Here is an 18956-nt window from a genome sequence, read left to right on the forward strand (position 1 = left end):
AGTGACATAACCAATCACTGATTTCCATCTTTGATAAATAATATATTTCACAATATCTCCAGGATATTTTGTAAAATGCACAGTTACAGATACATTTGCTTACATGCAGTGACCCTCCAAAAGTATCTTTGTTTCCAGTGTTTGGTAGTTAACCAAATATTTTGGTATAATTAGGATAATTGTTTAGACAGAAAGATAGAAACTAGATGCATCTTAAACCAGATACAATACTTATTATTTGGTTGATAGAAAATACAGAAAAGCCTCCTCACTGGATTAGAAATAAATATGTTTAACAGTTGATCCATGTTAAGGTAACAACCAGCGACCTTAATTGAATATTGTTATTTTAATATCGACCGTCAGTAGAAACACCAAACTTTAAATCCATAAATCTGCTAAAATTTTTAACCTCCTTAAGGACAATGACGTAAGTGATGAAGTTAGAAGGTTGTGAGTCACTGAAGATCATCTTTGTTACATAATTCATCATATGACATTTTGTCTTGAGACAAAAGAGTCTTTTCATATCTCAGCTTCAGAAAGAAGAACTTAAATAAGAAGGAAAGTAGTGCGAATACTAATTCCCTGACTGTCCTGTGGAGAGGGTGGTAATTGCAGCTGAATCCTACAGGATTGTCATCTGTATTTAAGACATAAATTGTCCTGTGTCCTCTAAATAAATGACAAGATTATAAAGTCCAATTGATAGCTAGAGAGCAATGTCCTATGCTGAATTACCTAGCAAGAGTTCAAGCTTACCAAACTTGACTTTTCATTATTCACTCTCCAATTTGACTACAATTTGCTATGTTGTTTGGACAAGGATGAGGAGGGTTTGTAAAACTGTAAGTTGATTTATTCATTGATCTAAATAATCATTGGTGTTTAGTCGCTTAAAATGCTTTCCAATCTGAGAGAAAAATGAAGACTTGACTTGAAACCAGTCTAATCTTTGTGTGGGGGGCAAAAACCAAAAAGATTGTAATCATGGACTACTGCATCATCAGAGTTCATATAATTCGTCCAAAAGTCTGGAGCAAAGGGCTATATTTATGTTTTTAGTTAGAAATCTAAAACAAATGTAACAAGGAATCGCTCCTGTGTAACATAAAATGGTGGCACTACAAAATGCTACTAAATACATAAATGAAGTTACACTCAACTATTATAACTCAATTACTATCCTGAAAGCTATCCAGTTTCACTTCAGAGAGAAAAGTTCCATAAAAATGCATAAAGTAAATTCTTAACAACACTCTTGGCAATATATATATATATATATATATATATATATATATATATATATATGAGTCTCACTATCAATATCCATAGGAAAAGATTTCAAGAGTAGACAAAAGAGTCAGAAACACACCTGCTTCTACTGTTAGGAGTCCCACAAAACACCAAGCTAACAGTCAGAGCATACACAGAGGATATGGTGCAGACCCATGCAGACCCTGTGCTTGCTGCTTCAAACTTTGTGAGCCCATGGGAGCCTGCATACTTGATTCAGAAGAACATGTTTTCCTTGTGTCCTCCATTGCCACTGATCCCTACCATCTTTCCTCCCCTTTTTCCATTGGGTGCTCAAGCTCCAAGGGGAGGGACTCAATAGAGATCTTCAGTTTAGACTCTCTCTCCAAATACTGTCTGGCTGCGAGTCTCTGCACTCACTCCAATCTACTGTCAGAGGAAGCCTATCTGATGAGGACTAGACAATGTAACTATCCTAGGTCTTTGGGCTATCCAAGTCTAGTTCCTGGCAATCCAGGCAGTGTCAAGCATGAGCTCCCCCTTGTGGTATCAGCCTCATTAAACCTGACATTGGTTGGAAGCTCCCACAAGTTCTGCATCATCCTTTCCGCAGCACATCTTGCAGACGGGCCCGATTGTATGTCAAAGATGTTGTTGCTGAGTTGATATCAGGGTTTCGCTTTCCCTAGTCTGCAGAATTCTTGCCCACACCAAAGAAACTAGAACATAAACTCGAAGGCTCCAGGAAGGCATCTGCTCTGCTTCTCCATGTTTAGTGAGCTGTTTGGATATTGTACTCAACAATGGGGCCTTCTTGTCAGCTTTCTATCTATCATTGTCTGTCCTAGCATCAACGTGAGTTGTTTCAGGATCTCCACAAAATCCCTCAGCCAGCAACTCAATCTAATGCAACCCTGGCCCATCACTATCTTGCCTTGATACAAAAGATGACCAGTTAAATCTCCATATCATCCGTAACTCGGAGTCCTCACCAGGGTCACTCTCATAGATTCCAGGAAGTTTTCACTACATTAGGTTCCCAAACATCACCTCCCAGACTCCCTGCTTTGATCTGTCTCTCCCTGCACCTTTGCACACCACCACCACCCTGTACCCATGCCTACTCACCTCCTGTCCACCCACGCAATCTATTCAATTTCCCCTTCGCAAGGAGTTTTATGCTCCCTGCTAAAGCCCTCCGTGTTATTAAGCCTCAGTGGATTGCAGCTCATTTACTTAACCACTAGCATCAACTTATAAGGGAGTACATACCACGTTTGTCTTTCAGGGTCTGAGTTACCTAACTTAAGTTGATTTATTTTTCTAGTTCAAATTTAACAGCTGAGTAATACTCCATTGTGTAAATGTACTACATTTTCGTTATCCAGTATTTGGTTGAGAGACATCTAGGTTGTGTCCAGTTTCTGGCTACTAGGAATAAAGCCACAATGAGTTGGCATATAGGTGCTTGCTTGTGTGTGCACATGAGCATACATGTGTGTGTGTATGCCAGGCATGCAAGTAGAGGTCAAAAGACAACCTTCAGGAAGTTGGTTCTCATCCTCCTCCATGTGGATCCAGGAAATGAAACTGATGTCTCAGGCTCACTGACAAGAGGTTTTACTGAGCCTCCTATGCAGCCCTCTTGGCACTTTTAAAATAAATAATTGTCAGATGATTTGAAGCCGAACTATTAGTACCCTAATGGTCATTTGGAGTGATTTGACCTATCTGCATTTGCTCATAATGACAAGCAAAACCAAACTGCTGTATTTTACAACAATCTCCACACAACAACAGATAAACATACATGATAACTGTATTATCCCTTGAATATCAGCTAGTCTCTTCTATATATGAAACATGCATTTAGGAAATTTTTTCATGTTTATTGATTTCATTCTATAGCTGCTACATTCATTCATTTTATTATATGTATATTTTAAAAACATATTTTCTGGCCTGGGAAGATGATTCAATGGATAAAAATTACTTGCACTGCAATCATAAAGAACTAAATTTGAATTTCCAAAAGTTACATAAAACTAAGTACTGGTTTTGTTAACCCATTGCTCCTTCAGTGAGATAGGAGGCAGAGACAGGATAGTCCCAGGAGATCATGAGCCAGCTACCCTGGTGTGTGAAGGGGCAAAATGACAAAGGCACTTTCTTAGAAAAGTAGAAAGTGACATTTGACATTGAGGCTGTCCACTGACCTCCACAGGGGTACCATGGCATTTACATGCTCACACTCACACACAAAACACCCTCATGTGTGCATGCACACACTCACATGCTCACGCACACACTCGCATGCACACACACACACACACACACACTTTACAATTATACACTTCAAGGGATTAACTGATAGTCATGATGCCCAGCAATGCTTTTATTATTACATATAGGCTAGAATTCATAACCATATAAGAAAAGGAGAACAGTGGGAAAAGGTCTGCAAAGTAGCAGCTGAAATAGGAAAGTGCCTAGCGATTATATTTTTTAGGACTGGTGGAATTACTTGGGAATAAGAGATCATCCTTGGTCTTGCAAACTTTATATGCCCCAGTACAGGGGAACGCTAGGGCCAAGAAGTGGGAGTGGGTGGGTAGGGGAGCAGGGCACTGGGAGGGTATAGGGAACTTTCAGGATAGTATTTGAAATGTAAATAAAGAAAATATCTAATAAAAAAAAGAATTGAAAGAAAGAAAGGAAGTAAGAAAGAAAGAAAGGAAGGAAGGAAGGAAGGAAGGAAGGAAGGAAGGAAGGAAGGAAGGAAGGGAAGGGAAGGAAGGAAGAAAGGAAGGAAGAAAGAAGAAAGGAAGGAAGAAAGACAGGAAGCAGAAGAGAGAGAGAGAGAGAGAGATCATCAACTTCAAACACTGAAGCATGAAAATAGTTAAAAAGTAAATTATATTGGCATATTGGGTGAAAAAAATTTCCAAAGTTAGCTTGTATTATGACTTTGAATGATGTAAGCCTATAACTTCAGTTAAAATTTTCTATAGATTTGATGTTCTAAACACACACACACACACAATTGCTAATTACAGTTCTCTCATATGAATTTTCTTTTATCCTGCGATTACCATGTAAAGATGCAGTTTAACAATGAGCATGGGTTTGATCAGTGTCTTGGAGAGCGCTTTACTATCATCTTCTTGTCCTGCAACGTCAATACGGTGGAATTTGAGACTGCTGATTGAATAGTCCTCCTGGTCTCCTTTAAAAGGGAAACAGACTTTGACAGATGATATCTCTTGACAGATAATATCTAATGACATGAAAAGTTCATATCAAGAGTGCAATTTCAGCTTTGTACTCTTTGTTGCAGGCAAATTTGTAAAGAATTTCAAGACCTCCTGAGCCAGGATAGATCACCACTGGGATCCTCCAGACCCACTCCCATTCTAGACCTTGACATCCAGAGGCACTTAACACATTTCAGGTAAGACAGCTTTTCCCATCTGCTTAGAGTCTAGGCAACTAAGCCACACCCAGCCCTCCCGGTTCTGTACTGCCATTGTAGTTCCAGTTAGAGATATACTTATGTTAATAAAATAATGACTGTTCTACTTTGTTCCAAATGCTGTGACAAGATACTCTAGACTGGATAATGTATAGAAGATGTAAGTGTATAGTTTAGATTCCGGCACTGGGAAGCCTGAGATCAAGGTGCTGGCAGAATCAGTGTCCGCTGAGGGCTCTGTCTCTGTCTTCAGGTCCTTTAATTCAGTACTGTGTGATGAAAGGTAGCAGCAAACTTTCAAGAGACTCTTAAGAGCTAGAGAAAGTACCCAAGGAGCTGTAGGGGTCTTCAACCCTATAGGAGGAAAAACAATATGAGCTAACCAGTACCCCCAGAGCTCCTGTCTCTAGCTGTATATGTAGCAGAAGATGGCCACGTCAGCCATCATTGGGAGGAGAGGCCCTTGGTCTTGCGAAGATTATATGCCCAGTACAGGGGAACACCAGGGCCAGGAATCGGGAGTGGGTGGGTTGGGTAGCAGGGAGTGGGGAGGGTGTAGGGGACTTTTGGGATAGCATTTGAAATGTAAATAAAGAAAATATCTAATTAAAAAAAAAAGAAAAAGAAAAGAGCATGAATCCAACCTACCAAGACTTAATCATCTCTGGAGGCAGCTCTTTGCATTGTATTGTATTGTATTGTATTGTATTGTATTGTATTGTATTGTATTGTATTGTATTGTATTGTATTGTATTGTATTGAGGTTTAGTTGTATTGAGGTTTAGTTCAGTGTATGAATTTGAGGAGAGGAAGATACAAATATTCAGACTACAGGAGTGACAGCCTGATTATTTGAGACTATCAATTTAAGAAAACATGGTGATTAAGGCATTTTAGACCAGAAAATCTAAGATCAGAAAATGGAATATCCTTTTATGTTTATCAAGAAACTATGGCTTCATGAGAATGTATATTATGAAATCAAAGAACACTAAGAAATTTTTGTCCAGGTTTCTGAAATCTTTTAAACAGTTACTTATGTTGATAGGGTAAATTGTTAACTGAACAGATCCGATTGAAGTTAATTAAATATCAATGACTAAATCTTTAGTAGTACATTAATGATTTCTATAAACTTAGAAAGTATAAATGGTTTTTTTTCTTAGATTTTTTTATTTGATGTATATGACTACACTGCCACTACCTTCAGACACTCCAGAAGAGGGCAGCAGATTCCATTACATAGGGTTGTGAGCCACCATGTGCTTGCTGAAAATTGAACTCAGGACCTCTGGAAGAGCAGCCAGGGCTCTTAACCACCATGCCATCTCTCTAGCTCATTCTTCTCTAGCAAGCAAACACTCTGCCTGTAAGCCATCTATCTCCCGAGTCCACAGAACTCTTTAGAGAAAACTCTGATATCTAAAATAAGAAGTGAGCAACATTTTTACAGGCTTTCATTCTCTTATTTACCTTCCTCCTTAGAATATGGCAACAAGGTGGTGTTTACTCTGAAACTAAAGAACTAAATAGCCAGATAGTGGTTTCATTCTTTAATCCCAGCTCTCCAGAGGTAGGCATATCTCTGAGTTCAAAGCCAGCCCGGTCTACAGAGTTCCAGGACAGTCAGGGTTACACAGAAAAATCCTGTCTCAAAAGAACTAAATAGGTAACTGGCTGAGATTATGAGATTATGAGATAACGAGATTATGGCTGAGATTCAAAGCTCTTAAAATATGTGACTATAGATTCTCAATCACAATGTGAAGCACAAAACTATATGTTTAAATACACTAATCTCTATATTTAATTACACTAAATGTATAACAGTTTTAAGAGTAATTAATAAGTATAGCAATTAATAGTGACTTTAGAATAACAGTATCTCTAAATTTTAGTAATTATATTTGAGCACTTTGAATATCTTAATTATGATTTTTTGTTTATTTTACTTTTAAACACTTACCAGAATTTTCATTTACTTTTTCTCACATTCCAGACTGTTTGTTTGTATAAAAGCCTCTAGTTTCTTAGGATTCTGGGATTAAAATACATTTTGTAGAAATTTTCCAAAAGTCTATATTTTGTAAGTTGTACTAAAAACATATGTACTCCTTCTTTCTCAGTAGAATTCAGCTTTATAGTTAAGCATATTTACACTGTTTTGAGAACAAGCTCCTAGAATTTGTGTTTTACAAAATTTATAGATTATATCCACTAATAACAACTCCACATTTCCCTGGCTTTCTGGTCCTGGAATATATGCTCCTACTTTCCATTTCTGTGGCTCTGATTGCAAATTATATAATAGATACCTTTTATGACTACTTAATCAGGCATAATTTACTGAAGGTGCATAACTGTTGCCACATATGTCATAATTCTCTTCCCTTTAAGACCACATAATATTCCATTATGAATGTACTCACATCTATTATATTTGTTAGCTTCTACAAATATTTACATTTTTGCACATCCTCTCCAACACTTACTGTTGACGTTTTAAAAATAATAGTAGCTCACTTTTCTCTGCACATTTAATTTGCATCTTCCTAAGGACTAATGATTTTGAACACGTGTTTGTAGGTTTCTTAGCAATTTGTGATAGATACAAATTCAATAGTCTCAAGTTTCTGTGCTGTGCTGAAGCAATCCTTGTTTTTTTTTTAAATTAACCTTTATATTAAATATTAGATTCACAACTTGCAAATTCTTTTCTACCTTCTTGCCTTTTCATTCCATTGAATGTGTGTCTTTGAAGCAAATTTTTAAGTTTTTGTTGTAGACTAATTTGTATATTGTTACAGTGATTGTCTACACTCTCTGCTTTACATTAGAGAATACTTGCTAAATCCAATGTGTTGAGGCTTTCTCCTATGTTGTCTTCTAAAAGTTTTACAGTTTTAGATCTTACACTTAGGTCTTTGATCCATTTTGCATTCATTTCTATAAGTAATTTAAAGTATGCAGCTTCACTCTTTCCCATGTCAAAATTACATCATTTAACCACAGCTGGCTGTCATTTTCAGCTACAACCGGATTGAAAGCTCCTGAAGCAGCCGCAGAGGATTTAAATGGATACATGGTTTCACTTTGCATGCATTTTTAAAGGCAACAGTAACATTTTTACCAATGTAACAATTGAACAAATTCACAATTTTAACAATAACTCCTTTAACAAGAGGTTAGTAAATGATGTCTCATTGGTCAACCTTGAAAAGACAATATATAGTTTATAAGTGTGGTCATTAAATTTGGCCTCAGAGCAAACTTACTGATAAAGCGCTTTTGCAAACCTAAAGGATTAAAGCCAATATATCAAAAATGGGTCTCTGGGATTTATGTTAGTTTCCAAGTTTGAGAACCATAGACCTAAGACTTTCCTAGCTTTTAGCATTTTATCTCATCCTTTGAAAGAAATGATTCATTTGCATCTTTTAAAACATGTGTGTGTGCACATGCTATCACATGCATGGAGGTCAGAGGACAGCTTGCTGTAGTCAGTTCTCTCCTTCTACCATTTAGCTCCTCAGAATGGAAATCAGGCTTGGCAACAAGAACACTGACCTGCCAAATCATCTTTTTGGACCACAAATTCATTTTTCAGAAAAGCCAGTAAAAAACGGTGTGAATTTGTAACTTATATAATAATAATATTGAGAAGGTTCTTCATATATTATTTTGCTAGTAATCTGGGTAAAAATGCATTAGACAAGAGTGTGTCTCTTTCTGTGTTTTTGTTGCTGTTGCTTTTTGCTGCCAGTGGTAACTGATTGTAGTGGAAAGAGGACAGAGAAACATGCTAGCCTGCCTTGCAGTTAACATAGGCAATTTGCAGAGTCATGTTCTCCTGCAATTTTTGCTAAGTACTGGCTAGGCAAAAAGTGCAGAAGGAACATTATTGGATAGGCAAAGAAGATTCTGTAATTAGTAACATCCATCTGTGTTACTATTTTGTTTAATCAAAGTCTTCAGAGTGCAGAGTGCTCAACATTATACCTTACAGGATTGTGGACTCAGTATCTTGAGAGTTGTGGCTTACCTTCAGCAGACTAATTGTGTTTAGACAATGATGAGCAGGTGATCTGGCCCTGTAACACAAAGATAAGTATCTCTAGTTTTTACTGCAGATGACATAGCACTGTGCTCTGGAAAGCAGTGACAATAGTAGTGACCCCTCTAAGGAGTCACACACAGCCTTCAGAGACACTTGTTTCCATCAAAATGACAGGGGGCAAGTTTATTTATTATTTATCACTTACTGAGTACCATCAGCAGTAGGAATTGCCATGGCAAACACAACAGACACCACAACACCTACCAGGAGTTGGGAATAGATAGAATTGAAATCTGTAGGCTGCTCCCATGGACTCACTGTTTCTGGACCTGATGTACATGATGGTATAAGGCATTAATACATGATGGTATGAGGCAGGAGAAGAGGAGAGGACAGACAACCCAATTCAAACCACAGCCATGTTTGTCTGAATTCTTAAAAGTAGACTTTTTCAGATTTGAAGAGATTATAAAAATGTGTCCATTCCTTGTGTCTTATGTTCTCATAATCTCCTTGAATATGAGGTCACAGGAGCACATGGGTCCATATAAATAAGAAATTAGAATACTGTTTCTGCTCAATTCAGAGAGGCTGGCCTCCCAGTAAAACCAGAATTTTTTCTCAGCAAAAACCTCAGAAGACTGAAATCTTAGTTGTCTCTTTGTTCCACTGTGCCAATGAATAGTGTATAAAGATGAGGGGTTGGCACATTCTTTTGGAACTTCTAAATTAACAGCCAAACGAGGGCGACATCCAAATGCAAAGAGGAGGAGGCCTGTAAGGATTGTTACAGTTAAAAGAAGCCTTTCTTGTAAAATGTTTACTAGCAAAAATAAAATTATAAACATAAACCAGGTAAAGGCTTCAGTTTATTTAGCATATAAGAGGAGTCATGATGTCTCTCTTTAATTAATCTATGTTAAAGTACAAAATCAAGAAAAGTTCATTTATTGTTGGTATTTATTGCTCTGTATAAGCTGTGTGGCATCTAACCAAACACTGCCCAGATCTTACAGGTAAAGCATTAGATAGTACAAAATAGCCAAGATGTCCCTGTTGTGGATATAATGAGATTATTGCAGTAGGGTCAGACAATAGGGGAGGGGGATGGCTCACATGTAAACATGGCACAGATCAATGATAACTTACTGCAAATACAGCAGCAGAATCAGTAGGCGTAAGGTTACTAGAAGGAAACATCAGAGTAGAGAGACTCTAGCTAAGCCTTCCTAACCGGATTCTTGTTAAAGACAAGCTAGGGTGATCAGAAATCACAGTAAAGACAGTGAATGAGGCACAATTTAATCAGGTACCAACAATGGTTGGATATCAGGTGTGGAGCTTTCCTGGTGTGACATAGTAACACAATATTCTTGTTAAAACTTGGTTTTATGAGAAAGCTCATGGCTACGGAAAATTCAAGAGACTGCATTTTGATCGAGAAAAAAAAAATCTTTGCCAGGAGGCAGATTTATTAAAGGATTGTGGAAGTGGAGAAATGGCTCCATGAACAGGAGTGCAAGCATGAGGATCTGGGTTCAAATCCTTAGCAGCCGCATTAAAAGCTGGGCACACTCTCTGTGACTGTAACCACAGGCTTGGGGTATGAGAACCAATGGATCCTCAGAACTCAGTGCTCAGACAGATTACCGGAAATGAAGGCCTTCTAGTTCTGTGAGGGACCCCTTCTTAAAGGAATAAGGCAACAAGGGATACAGGAAGACATTGGAAGTCTTCCTCTGGCCTCCATATAATGGATATGTGGGTTCAATACACACCACATGTTCACACTCATGCACACTCAGTCACTATCCCTTGCCAAAACCAAAAACAACAATTCTACAATCTCTTGCTAACATTTTTAAATGGATTTTTGTCTTTGTCACCTAGGAAATTGAATAATGTGAATAGCTGAAATTAGAGATAGCTGTTTATAATGAAAAGAATCTGTTGATGTGGCCATGTGATAACCACCAGTAGCAAATAAAAGACTTGAACAATGGGTACATTGAGGAAATATATAAGCTTTATTTAGTGAATTTTTATATTTCTGGGGTTTCTATAGAAGGGGATGGAATGTATGACCAAAAGCAAGGGGAAGTTTACTAGGGTTGCAAGTCGGGTTTCCTAGTCAGATGCTAGGATTTAGAACACACTACAATTGTCTAATCTTTCTCTGTGCGTTCCTTTGGAAGTTGATGCAGTGAAGTTCTGTGTTTTCTTCACTATACTTCCTCCAGATAATGGTATACTTTGCCCCACTCTTGAGTTATTATCCCACTTACAATCACCCCTCATACTTTGCTTCCATAAGATCTTATTTCTTCTCTTTCCAGTTCACCACTACAATCGATTTTTAAGAATTGGAAGTTCAGTAACATTCACATTTAAAGGCTCCTATCCTAACTTTAAAGCTACCCTACCTCTACTCCAAAGAAATTTCCCTTTCCAAAATGAAAATGTGATGTCCTCAAATTGATAAATCTAAGAAAATAGCTAATTGTTTTTAGCCTCTGGCACCCTGTTCCCCGACAAAGGAAGTTCAGTGCAGATGTCAAAGTGTGGTGAGGCTGTGACTGGCTTGGGTCTCCCTTCATGCTCACAATATTTTGTTCATTCTTAGTCAACTTTGCTAATAAATTAGATTAAAATAACCTGGGATCACAAAACCATGTCCCTCTGGGATCTCAATGAGGCTGAGTGGATGGAAGAAGTGTGGACTCAAAGTGACAGAGAGACCTTCATCTCCCAACATGGCAGACCACCAGGTACATTATAGCCTTGTTTCTCCAAACTGAGATTCCAGAGTGTCAGTCTCATAGGAAGGCCCTTGAACATGTTTTGTGACTGAGTGTTCTCAATGAAGGACATTTAACTATTGTACAGTTGGCTCCCTGGACCTTTCTGGAGCTGAACTGTTGCTTAGCTCCATGTTTATAAAACTGAGTCACTGAATCATTTTATATCTCATTATACCAACTTCCTCTAGAACGGAAGCTCTATAGTTGCTGTTGTGATCGTGATGGAGACATTCAGGCAGTATACAGTGTTCTTTGGCCATAGGGAGATAATTCAATTCCCTGTATACATTTAAGCTGCGTGGGAATAGTATTTTAAATGCTGATCCTGTGGATCTCATCCCAAACCAATTAAATCAGGATCTCCAGGGTAAGAGCTACAAAATGAAATAAGCTGGAGAGGTAAATTTTTAATGTATGTTTGTGGTTGAGGGGAAAAAAAGAGCTTAAGAAATCATGGAATATTTGAGTGCTGTCAAGGCCACTCCGATGAGCAGATTTGGGTGGCTCCCCATCACCCACCACCAGGGAACCAAACACTTTCATTATGTACCTTAATTAAATTCTATTTAAGAAAGCACTTGGGGCCATATATATTTCCCCAATGTGCCCATTGTTCATGGAGGGAGTGAGCGTCACCAGCTGGTTTCTGCTTTATTCTGTTTCCTTGTTTAGGCTATGAATCATAGATAACTCTCAAATTATAGCAAAAATAAGCTTCCAATTTTCCCCCCAGCATAAGGATCTCTTGAGCTAGCCTGTATTTAAATTTATACTACTTCCAGGAACTAAAATACCTCATCTACATGGTACTAAACAAGTAAAGTTTGTCAGAGAAGACCCAGTACCCTTTGCAGGTGTCTTCTGGGGTCTATTGCCAAGTCATTTGCCCTTGTTGTTGTTCCCATGTTTGCAAGAATAAATTTTGTGGCAGACATCACCTAGTGCTAATGGTAAGGACACTCACAGAGCCTCAAATGACAGGTCAATCTTCTTCTTCAATGAGTAAGTATGTGGTGTGGGGGGGAACAAAATGGGAAGGTGATCCTCCCTTGGAGTCTTGAAGCTTGTATGTCTCCCAGAAGCAAAAAAGCAGAACTGAACTGAGCACAAGAAGCCCCTATGTGCAGTACTAGGAATCATAAGTTCCATGAGAGCAACCACTCAAGAGCAATGTAAGATAATGTAACAGTACAGTAATAATAACAGCCCCCAAGTTATTCCAACCTTCTCATGCACCAAAAGAAGGGCCAGAAAGAGATCTCTGCATCCAAACATTGTCTATATAGAAATTTGGAGGTGAGGGTATAACTCCTGGTTGGCTACTTGCTTGGTTGACATTCGCAGGGTCTCAGATTCAATGCCCAGTGTAACCAAAAAGAAAGTTAAAATTTTTACAGAATGAAATTAGCTTTAATCTATCTAAATGATGATTGCTTTTTTCCTCTTGGTTCAGATTTCTGGTGTGTAGTCTAAAGATACAGATTGTTTTCAGCAATTTTTGTAGCCTGAAAAAAATGGGAAAACCCATCTGTGGATGACAGCCACAACTTTGTAGCCCAGTGTCCAGCAGGAAATAGTAAGGTCACTTTGCTTAATTTTTAATACATATTGAATCAGTGTTTGCTTGGTACATGTGAAGTTCTAGGTTCAACCTACCGCTTTTCAAGACAGAAAGGGATCAGAGGAGATCCCAGAGATGCTTAGACAAATCCAGACATAGATACAGCATTTTGAAGAACAATTTGGCAAATGTGGAGCCAGGTTGGTAACAGTGATCTAGCATAGACTGGCAGAATGTGATCTATACTTACTTAGATTAAGGAAAATAAATTAGTTTTGGTTCTTCTCATAGATATCCACTATTTTTCTGAGATTTGAGCACATTCTGACTAAGCACTTATACTTTCGATATTTCAAAAATAAACATGGGCAAGGCTTTGAACACAAGTAAAAAATAATGCTTAACCAAGAATTATAGTCACTTTTCTGTGGCTATCATAGAATACCATGAGCAGAAGCAACTTGCATTTGAAAGGGTTTATTTGGCTTACAGGTTATAGACCATCATGAAGAGAAGCCAAGGCAGGAACTCAAAGCAAAGACCCAAAGGCATGAACTGAAGCATGATTAGGCAGGATGGTAAAGCAATGATGTTTGTCAGCTCACTGTCCATGGCTTGTTCAGTCTACTTTCCTATAGTATCCAGGACAAACTGTCCAGGAGTAGCACCACCCATGGTACGTTGGGTCCTCCCACAGCAATAAATAATCAAGAAAATGCCCTACATGCTTCTCTCCAGGCAATCTGATGGAGGCATTTTCTCAACTGAAGTTTTTCTTCTTCCCAAACAACCCTAGCTTGTGTCATTTGCCAAAAAAAAAACAAAAAAACAAAAACTAATCAATACACAAAGTATGAAGAAAATCTGAAAAAGTTATTATATATAGTCATTACTTGCTAGATTTTCAGAAGTAATATCAAATACATTTTAAATGTAAACAGTGCCTGCCATAACATTGATTGTAACTACTATCCTATTACCAAAACCATAACTTACTGTCTCTACACAGAGGTCTGTTTTTTCTTTTGTTTCTGAGTCTTTGGTACTGTTTCTTTGTTGTTGTTGTTGTTGTTGTTGTTGTAGTTTTGATTTTGTTGTTGTTGTTTTGCTGTTAGAAACTACTGAGCCAAGCATGATGGCACATGCCTGTAATTCCAGTACTTGGGAGATGAGGACAGGAAAATCTAGAGTTCAAGGCTGGCTTTAACCAAAGCTAATAGAGTGAATCTAAAGCCACCCTGGGCTATTTGAGCCCCAGTAGCAAAAACTAAACAAAACATTGATAATGACTACAGTGTTTCTTTTCTTTTTTTTAATTAATTTTATTTGTTTAAAGGTTTATTTATACACTGTAGCTGTCTTTAGGCATCCCAGAAGAGGAGGGGGCAGATCTCATTACAGATGGTTATGAGCCACCATGTGGTTGCTGGGATTGGAACTCAGGACCTTAGGCAGACCAGTCAGTACACTTAACCGCTGAACCATCTCTCCAGCCCCGATTACAATTTTTCAATACACCTTGCTTCAAAATATTAAAGACACTAGAGGCAGTGCAAGCTTTTAATCCTTATACTTAGGAGGCAGAAGCAGGAAGAGTTTTGTGAGTTCTAGGCCAGCCAGGGATAAATAGTAAAGTGTCTCAAAAATAAATTATAAATAAATAAATAAATTACAGGTCCTATTATTAGAAGTTAATCAGGTCAATCCCATTTACCAAGAGGATGATAGCATGTAATGAATTGCCTGACTAATGAATGAATGAATGGTTGATTGGCTGACTAATTGATTTATTGATGCTATGCTGGGCATCAAACCCAGGGCCATGCATAAAAATTCCACCACTAATCTAACCACCAGCTCCAGGTGAAAATTCATAAATGACAGAAATATGACATATCCATAGGCCATCTGCCCCATACTCACACACAGAATCACACTGTTTCTAGACAATACCACTTTATTCTACAGTGTCCTTCTAATCTCTGAAGTGTGAAACTGGGGTAGGGGGTGAGGGGTAACTTAATCCTTAAGGGAAAGTGGAAATGGAGTTTTACCTGTGAATCCAGCCAAGTCCCACTTTCTTTAGTTGAGTGGACAGGGATAGGTGTGTCTGCCTGCAGAATGAAACTCTAGAGAATGTTAGTTGGAAAGTCTAGCAAAATAGAACTTTTTTAAACCATGAAGAAAATTAAGATGACTGTTATCTATTACATTTCCCCCTTTTCCCCAGTGCCATAAAATACCACTGTGTGTGTTTTCTCAGCAGAGGACTACAGCATTCACAGCCCGCTGTCAGGCCCTTTCTTCTCCTCACTGTCAAATTAGTATTAAGAAAATGAAACCAAATGATTGGAGAGAAAATGAAAGAAATTATGGTTCCAGGTAGATGGAGCTGCCAATCCCATCAGATGACAATTCTTTCTATTTTCTTGTCTTAATGGGGTTGAACCCAGAACCTGGTATATACTAGCAAGTTCGCTACATCAGAGTTGTCAAAGCCTCTAATTTCAATCTTGATCTGGCATTTAAAGTTCCTGATATTTCAAGCCTTTCCTTATATAACCTACTCTAGAATGAGACCTCTCTTGGTAACTAACCTACACCACTAATTTTCTTTCTGACTTAAGTGGACATGTTTTCTTTAATCTCTCATAAATTTTAAGGTCAAATGTTGCCCACCAATTAGGCTCTCTACTACATTAAGACATTTCAGACCTTTAATTTTATTATCCTGTATATGAATTCTCTTCTCTATTTTAGTTCCCAACTGCCAAATAAACATTCCAGAATGCTTTCAATCGCATTACTAATTAATAAGCTGAGCAGAGTGGGGTTAATTTTGTTCATTCTGGGTATGTTTTGACAAACACTTTGGTAACTATTTCCATCATTCACAAAGTTTTCTCATACCAATTTTTTCAACCCCGATCATCTGCTCCTGGGAAACTGATGCTCTAACTACTGTAGCTACTGGGTTTGCTTCTCTTTTGCCGGCCATATAAACTGAATCATAACATCTGTGGACCCTTGAGACTGCCCTGAGGTCACCAGTCTGATCTCTCTAAGACTCTCGTCTATGTTGTTAGATTTCCCAGTAGACTATTTTGTATGATTGAAAAATATTCCATTGTGTGGGATTGCAACATTTCCACTGCATTCTACTCAACTCACTTTTCCATCGTCATTTTATCTTTAAAAAAAAACACATAAAAATACACAAAAATTAACATATGAGGAATCCAATTTCTATATAAAATCAGACTAGATAAGCTCATTCACCTAAAGAAATCATTGTTATAGTAATGGGCCCAAAGAGGATGGCTTAGTGGTGAAGAACTCTGACTGTTCTTCCAGAGGACTTGGATTAGATTCCCACATGGCAGTTCACAACCATCTGTAACTCCAGTCCCAGGGGAACTGACACTGAGGGCACCAGGCATGGAAGTAGTGCTCAGGTACATATGTAGGTAAACACTGACACACATAAAACAAAAATAAAACTAATAAATGTAGTATTATACAGATTTCTGCTGAGCTTGGTGGCAAGGAATTTCTACTGAGCATGTTAAGCATACAAGAAGAAGCAGGTAAATCTCTGAGCATTGTTTTAAAATCCCACTACGTTTGACAATGAAGATTACATATATTAAGAGTAGTATCTGGCATCAGGTAACATTCTAAGATGGTAGCAGTTAATGGAAAACTACTATTGTCATTGTACGTTTAACAAGCCTTATTTTTGCAGTTAGTAGCTTTACTCATTGGATGTAGAACATATATATATATATATATATATATATATATATATATATATATATATGGAGTGTTTTGTTCTGTGTTATAATATATGTATAGCATGTGCCACATATTTCTTATTTATTATAAGATATATTATTATATTGTAATGAAAAATGACTATCACTTCAAGACAATTTAACAAAACTGAACAGTGTGGATGGTTTTATTAATAATAGGGTTAGTCTACAGTTATATGTTTGTTCAATGAGAAATGTCTCATAATTGGAAGTCCTATTGATGCTGAGTTTGAAAACACATTTTCCACATACACTTACTAGTTTCTACTAGTTGTCTTCAAGACAGCTTACATACAATAGAACTTTATTTCTATCTAGTAGTCTAGATTCTTTCTGCCTCCATTTGTCTCTGTCATTAAGGTAGTCTCGTCACTTGTGTGATGGACAGATCCCTTGAGAAGAAAGAGAGGCCAAGCATTTTCTATATGAGCAATGAGAATTACCTATATCTAACATTCATTCTACCGTTGACAGGTTAGTGTCCTGTATAAAACAGGAAAGAAAAAGAAGCTTGCAAGGCAGTCCATAAGTGGATGGTTTTATGCCTAGGAAAACACTGTTGCTATTAAAGAAAGAAAAAAGGAAAGAAGAAAAGAAAAGAAAAGAAAAGAAAAGAAAAGAAAAGAAAAGAAAAGAAAGAAAGAAAGAAAGAAAGAAAGAAAGAAAGAAAGAAAGAGAAGGGAAGGGAAGGGAAGGGAAGAGAAGAGAAGAAAAAAGAAAAGAAAAGAAAAGAAAAGAAAAGAAAAGAAAAGAAAAGAAAAGAAAAGAAAAGAAAAGAAAAGAAAAGAGAGAGGGAGAGAGAGAGGAAGGAAGGAAGAAAGGAAGGAAGGGGAAGGGAGGAATAAATTAAGAAGTCAGAAGAACCAGTTATCAGGCACATTCAGCCAACGTTGATTCTCTTATGAGTCATTTTAGTTATATAAAATGGCACATAGTTTAGTGAAACAATATCCTAGATACATAGGACATGTGCTAACCATGTCCACTCCTTGGATGTGACCTTCTTTCAGTCCTCTTGCTTGTCTCCAAGAGTGACTTCCTCAAGTGTAATTTATGCCCACACATACATGCATGACATTTTCTGGGAAGCAAGATGATCCTTGCTTCAAAAGAGATGCATTTTCTTCCTACTTCCTAATGAGATGAAAAACCACGTGTTATTCAGACTTGCTAATGCTTTGTACGCATACAGTCTGTCAGCAACAACCCTTTGTCTCAATAGATCCTAAGCTTCTTATGGTCAAGGGGGAGAATTGAATTGTATTGTTTAACATAATAAACAAAATGTCACGGAACACAGTAAGTGTTTGGTGGAATGTTCTAGATTAAATAAAGGGATTTTTCTGTTCCTAAGTATTCACCTATTTTTCCAACTTCTTCTCATTTCCAGTTTGATCACTCATGGTTTTGGGACCCCAGCAATATGTGCAGCTCTAAGCACTTTCCAGACAGTCCTCAGCGAGATGCTTAACTACTTGGAAAAACACACTACTCACAAAAACGGTGGTGCGGCAGACTCTGGTCAAGGACATGCCAACTCGGAGAAAGCCCCGCTGCGGAAAGCTTCAGAGGCTGCTGTGAAAGAGGGCAAAACAGAAAAGACAGACTAGCTGCATCAAACAGAATCTATTTCCAGAGAGTCTTGCTGCTCATATTTTTTTTTCTAATATATACATCATTGAGGGTGACTAATCTTCAGAGGACCAAATCTTTACCCTCCCTGAGCCCTCCATAAAATAAAATCAAAAGTGGAAATGAAAACAAAAAAAAGTAAACAAAAAAAAAATGACCGATCCAAAACAATGAGAAAGAGGAAAACAGCAGTGTAACTGTGTGATGGAATTGTCACTTTTTTTTTTTTGTTATGATAAAACTTCTGTGCACGTACTTGATTGTTCTGAATTATATACACCACAGTTTTCAAGCACTTCTGGACTTCGGAGAGGCAGCACATGTTTTTTCACATATAATTGATGCACTTTCTTATCCAGCT

General features: G+C 37.7%; 1 protein-coding gene across 2 annotated transcripts in view; it reads left to right on the forward strand.

Annotated features, from left to right (window-relative positions):
* Tfap2d (transcription factor AP-2 delta) overlaps positions 1 to 18647 on the forward strand; it is a 52329-nt gene extending 33682 nt beyond the window's left edge. For both annotated transcript variants that reach the window (XM_021170917.2, XM_085835107.1), the window contains 2 exons: positions 4595 to 4708; positions 18354 to 18647. In XM_021170917.2, the coding sequence (XP_021026576.1) occupies positions 4595 to 4708; positions 18354 to 18573 (334 nt within the window). In that variant the 3' untranslated portion in view covers positions 18574 to 18647. The remainder of the gene's footprint in view (positions 1 to 4594; positions 4709 to 18353) is intronic.
* Positions 18648 to 18956: the final 309 nt, after the last annotated feature.

The sequence above is a fragment of the Mus caroli genome, unplaced genomic scaffold, assembly GCF_978045245.1.
Source record: "Mus caroli unplaced genomic scaffold, Mus_caroli_1 scaffold_1, whole genome shotgun sequence".
NCBI classification, from domain to species: Eukaryota; Metazoa; Chordata; class Mammalia; order Rodentia; family Muridae; genus Mus; species Mus caroli.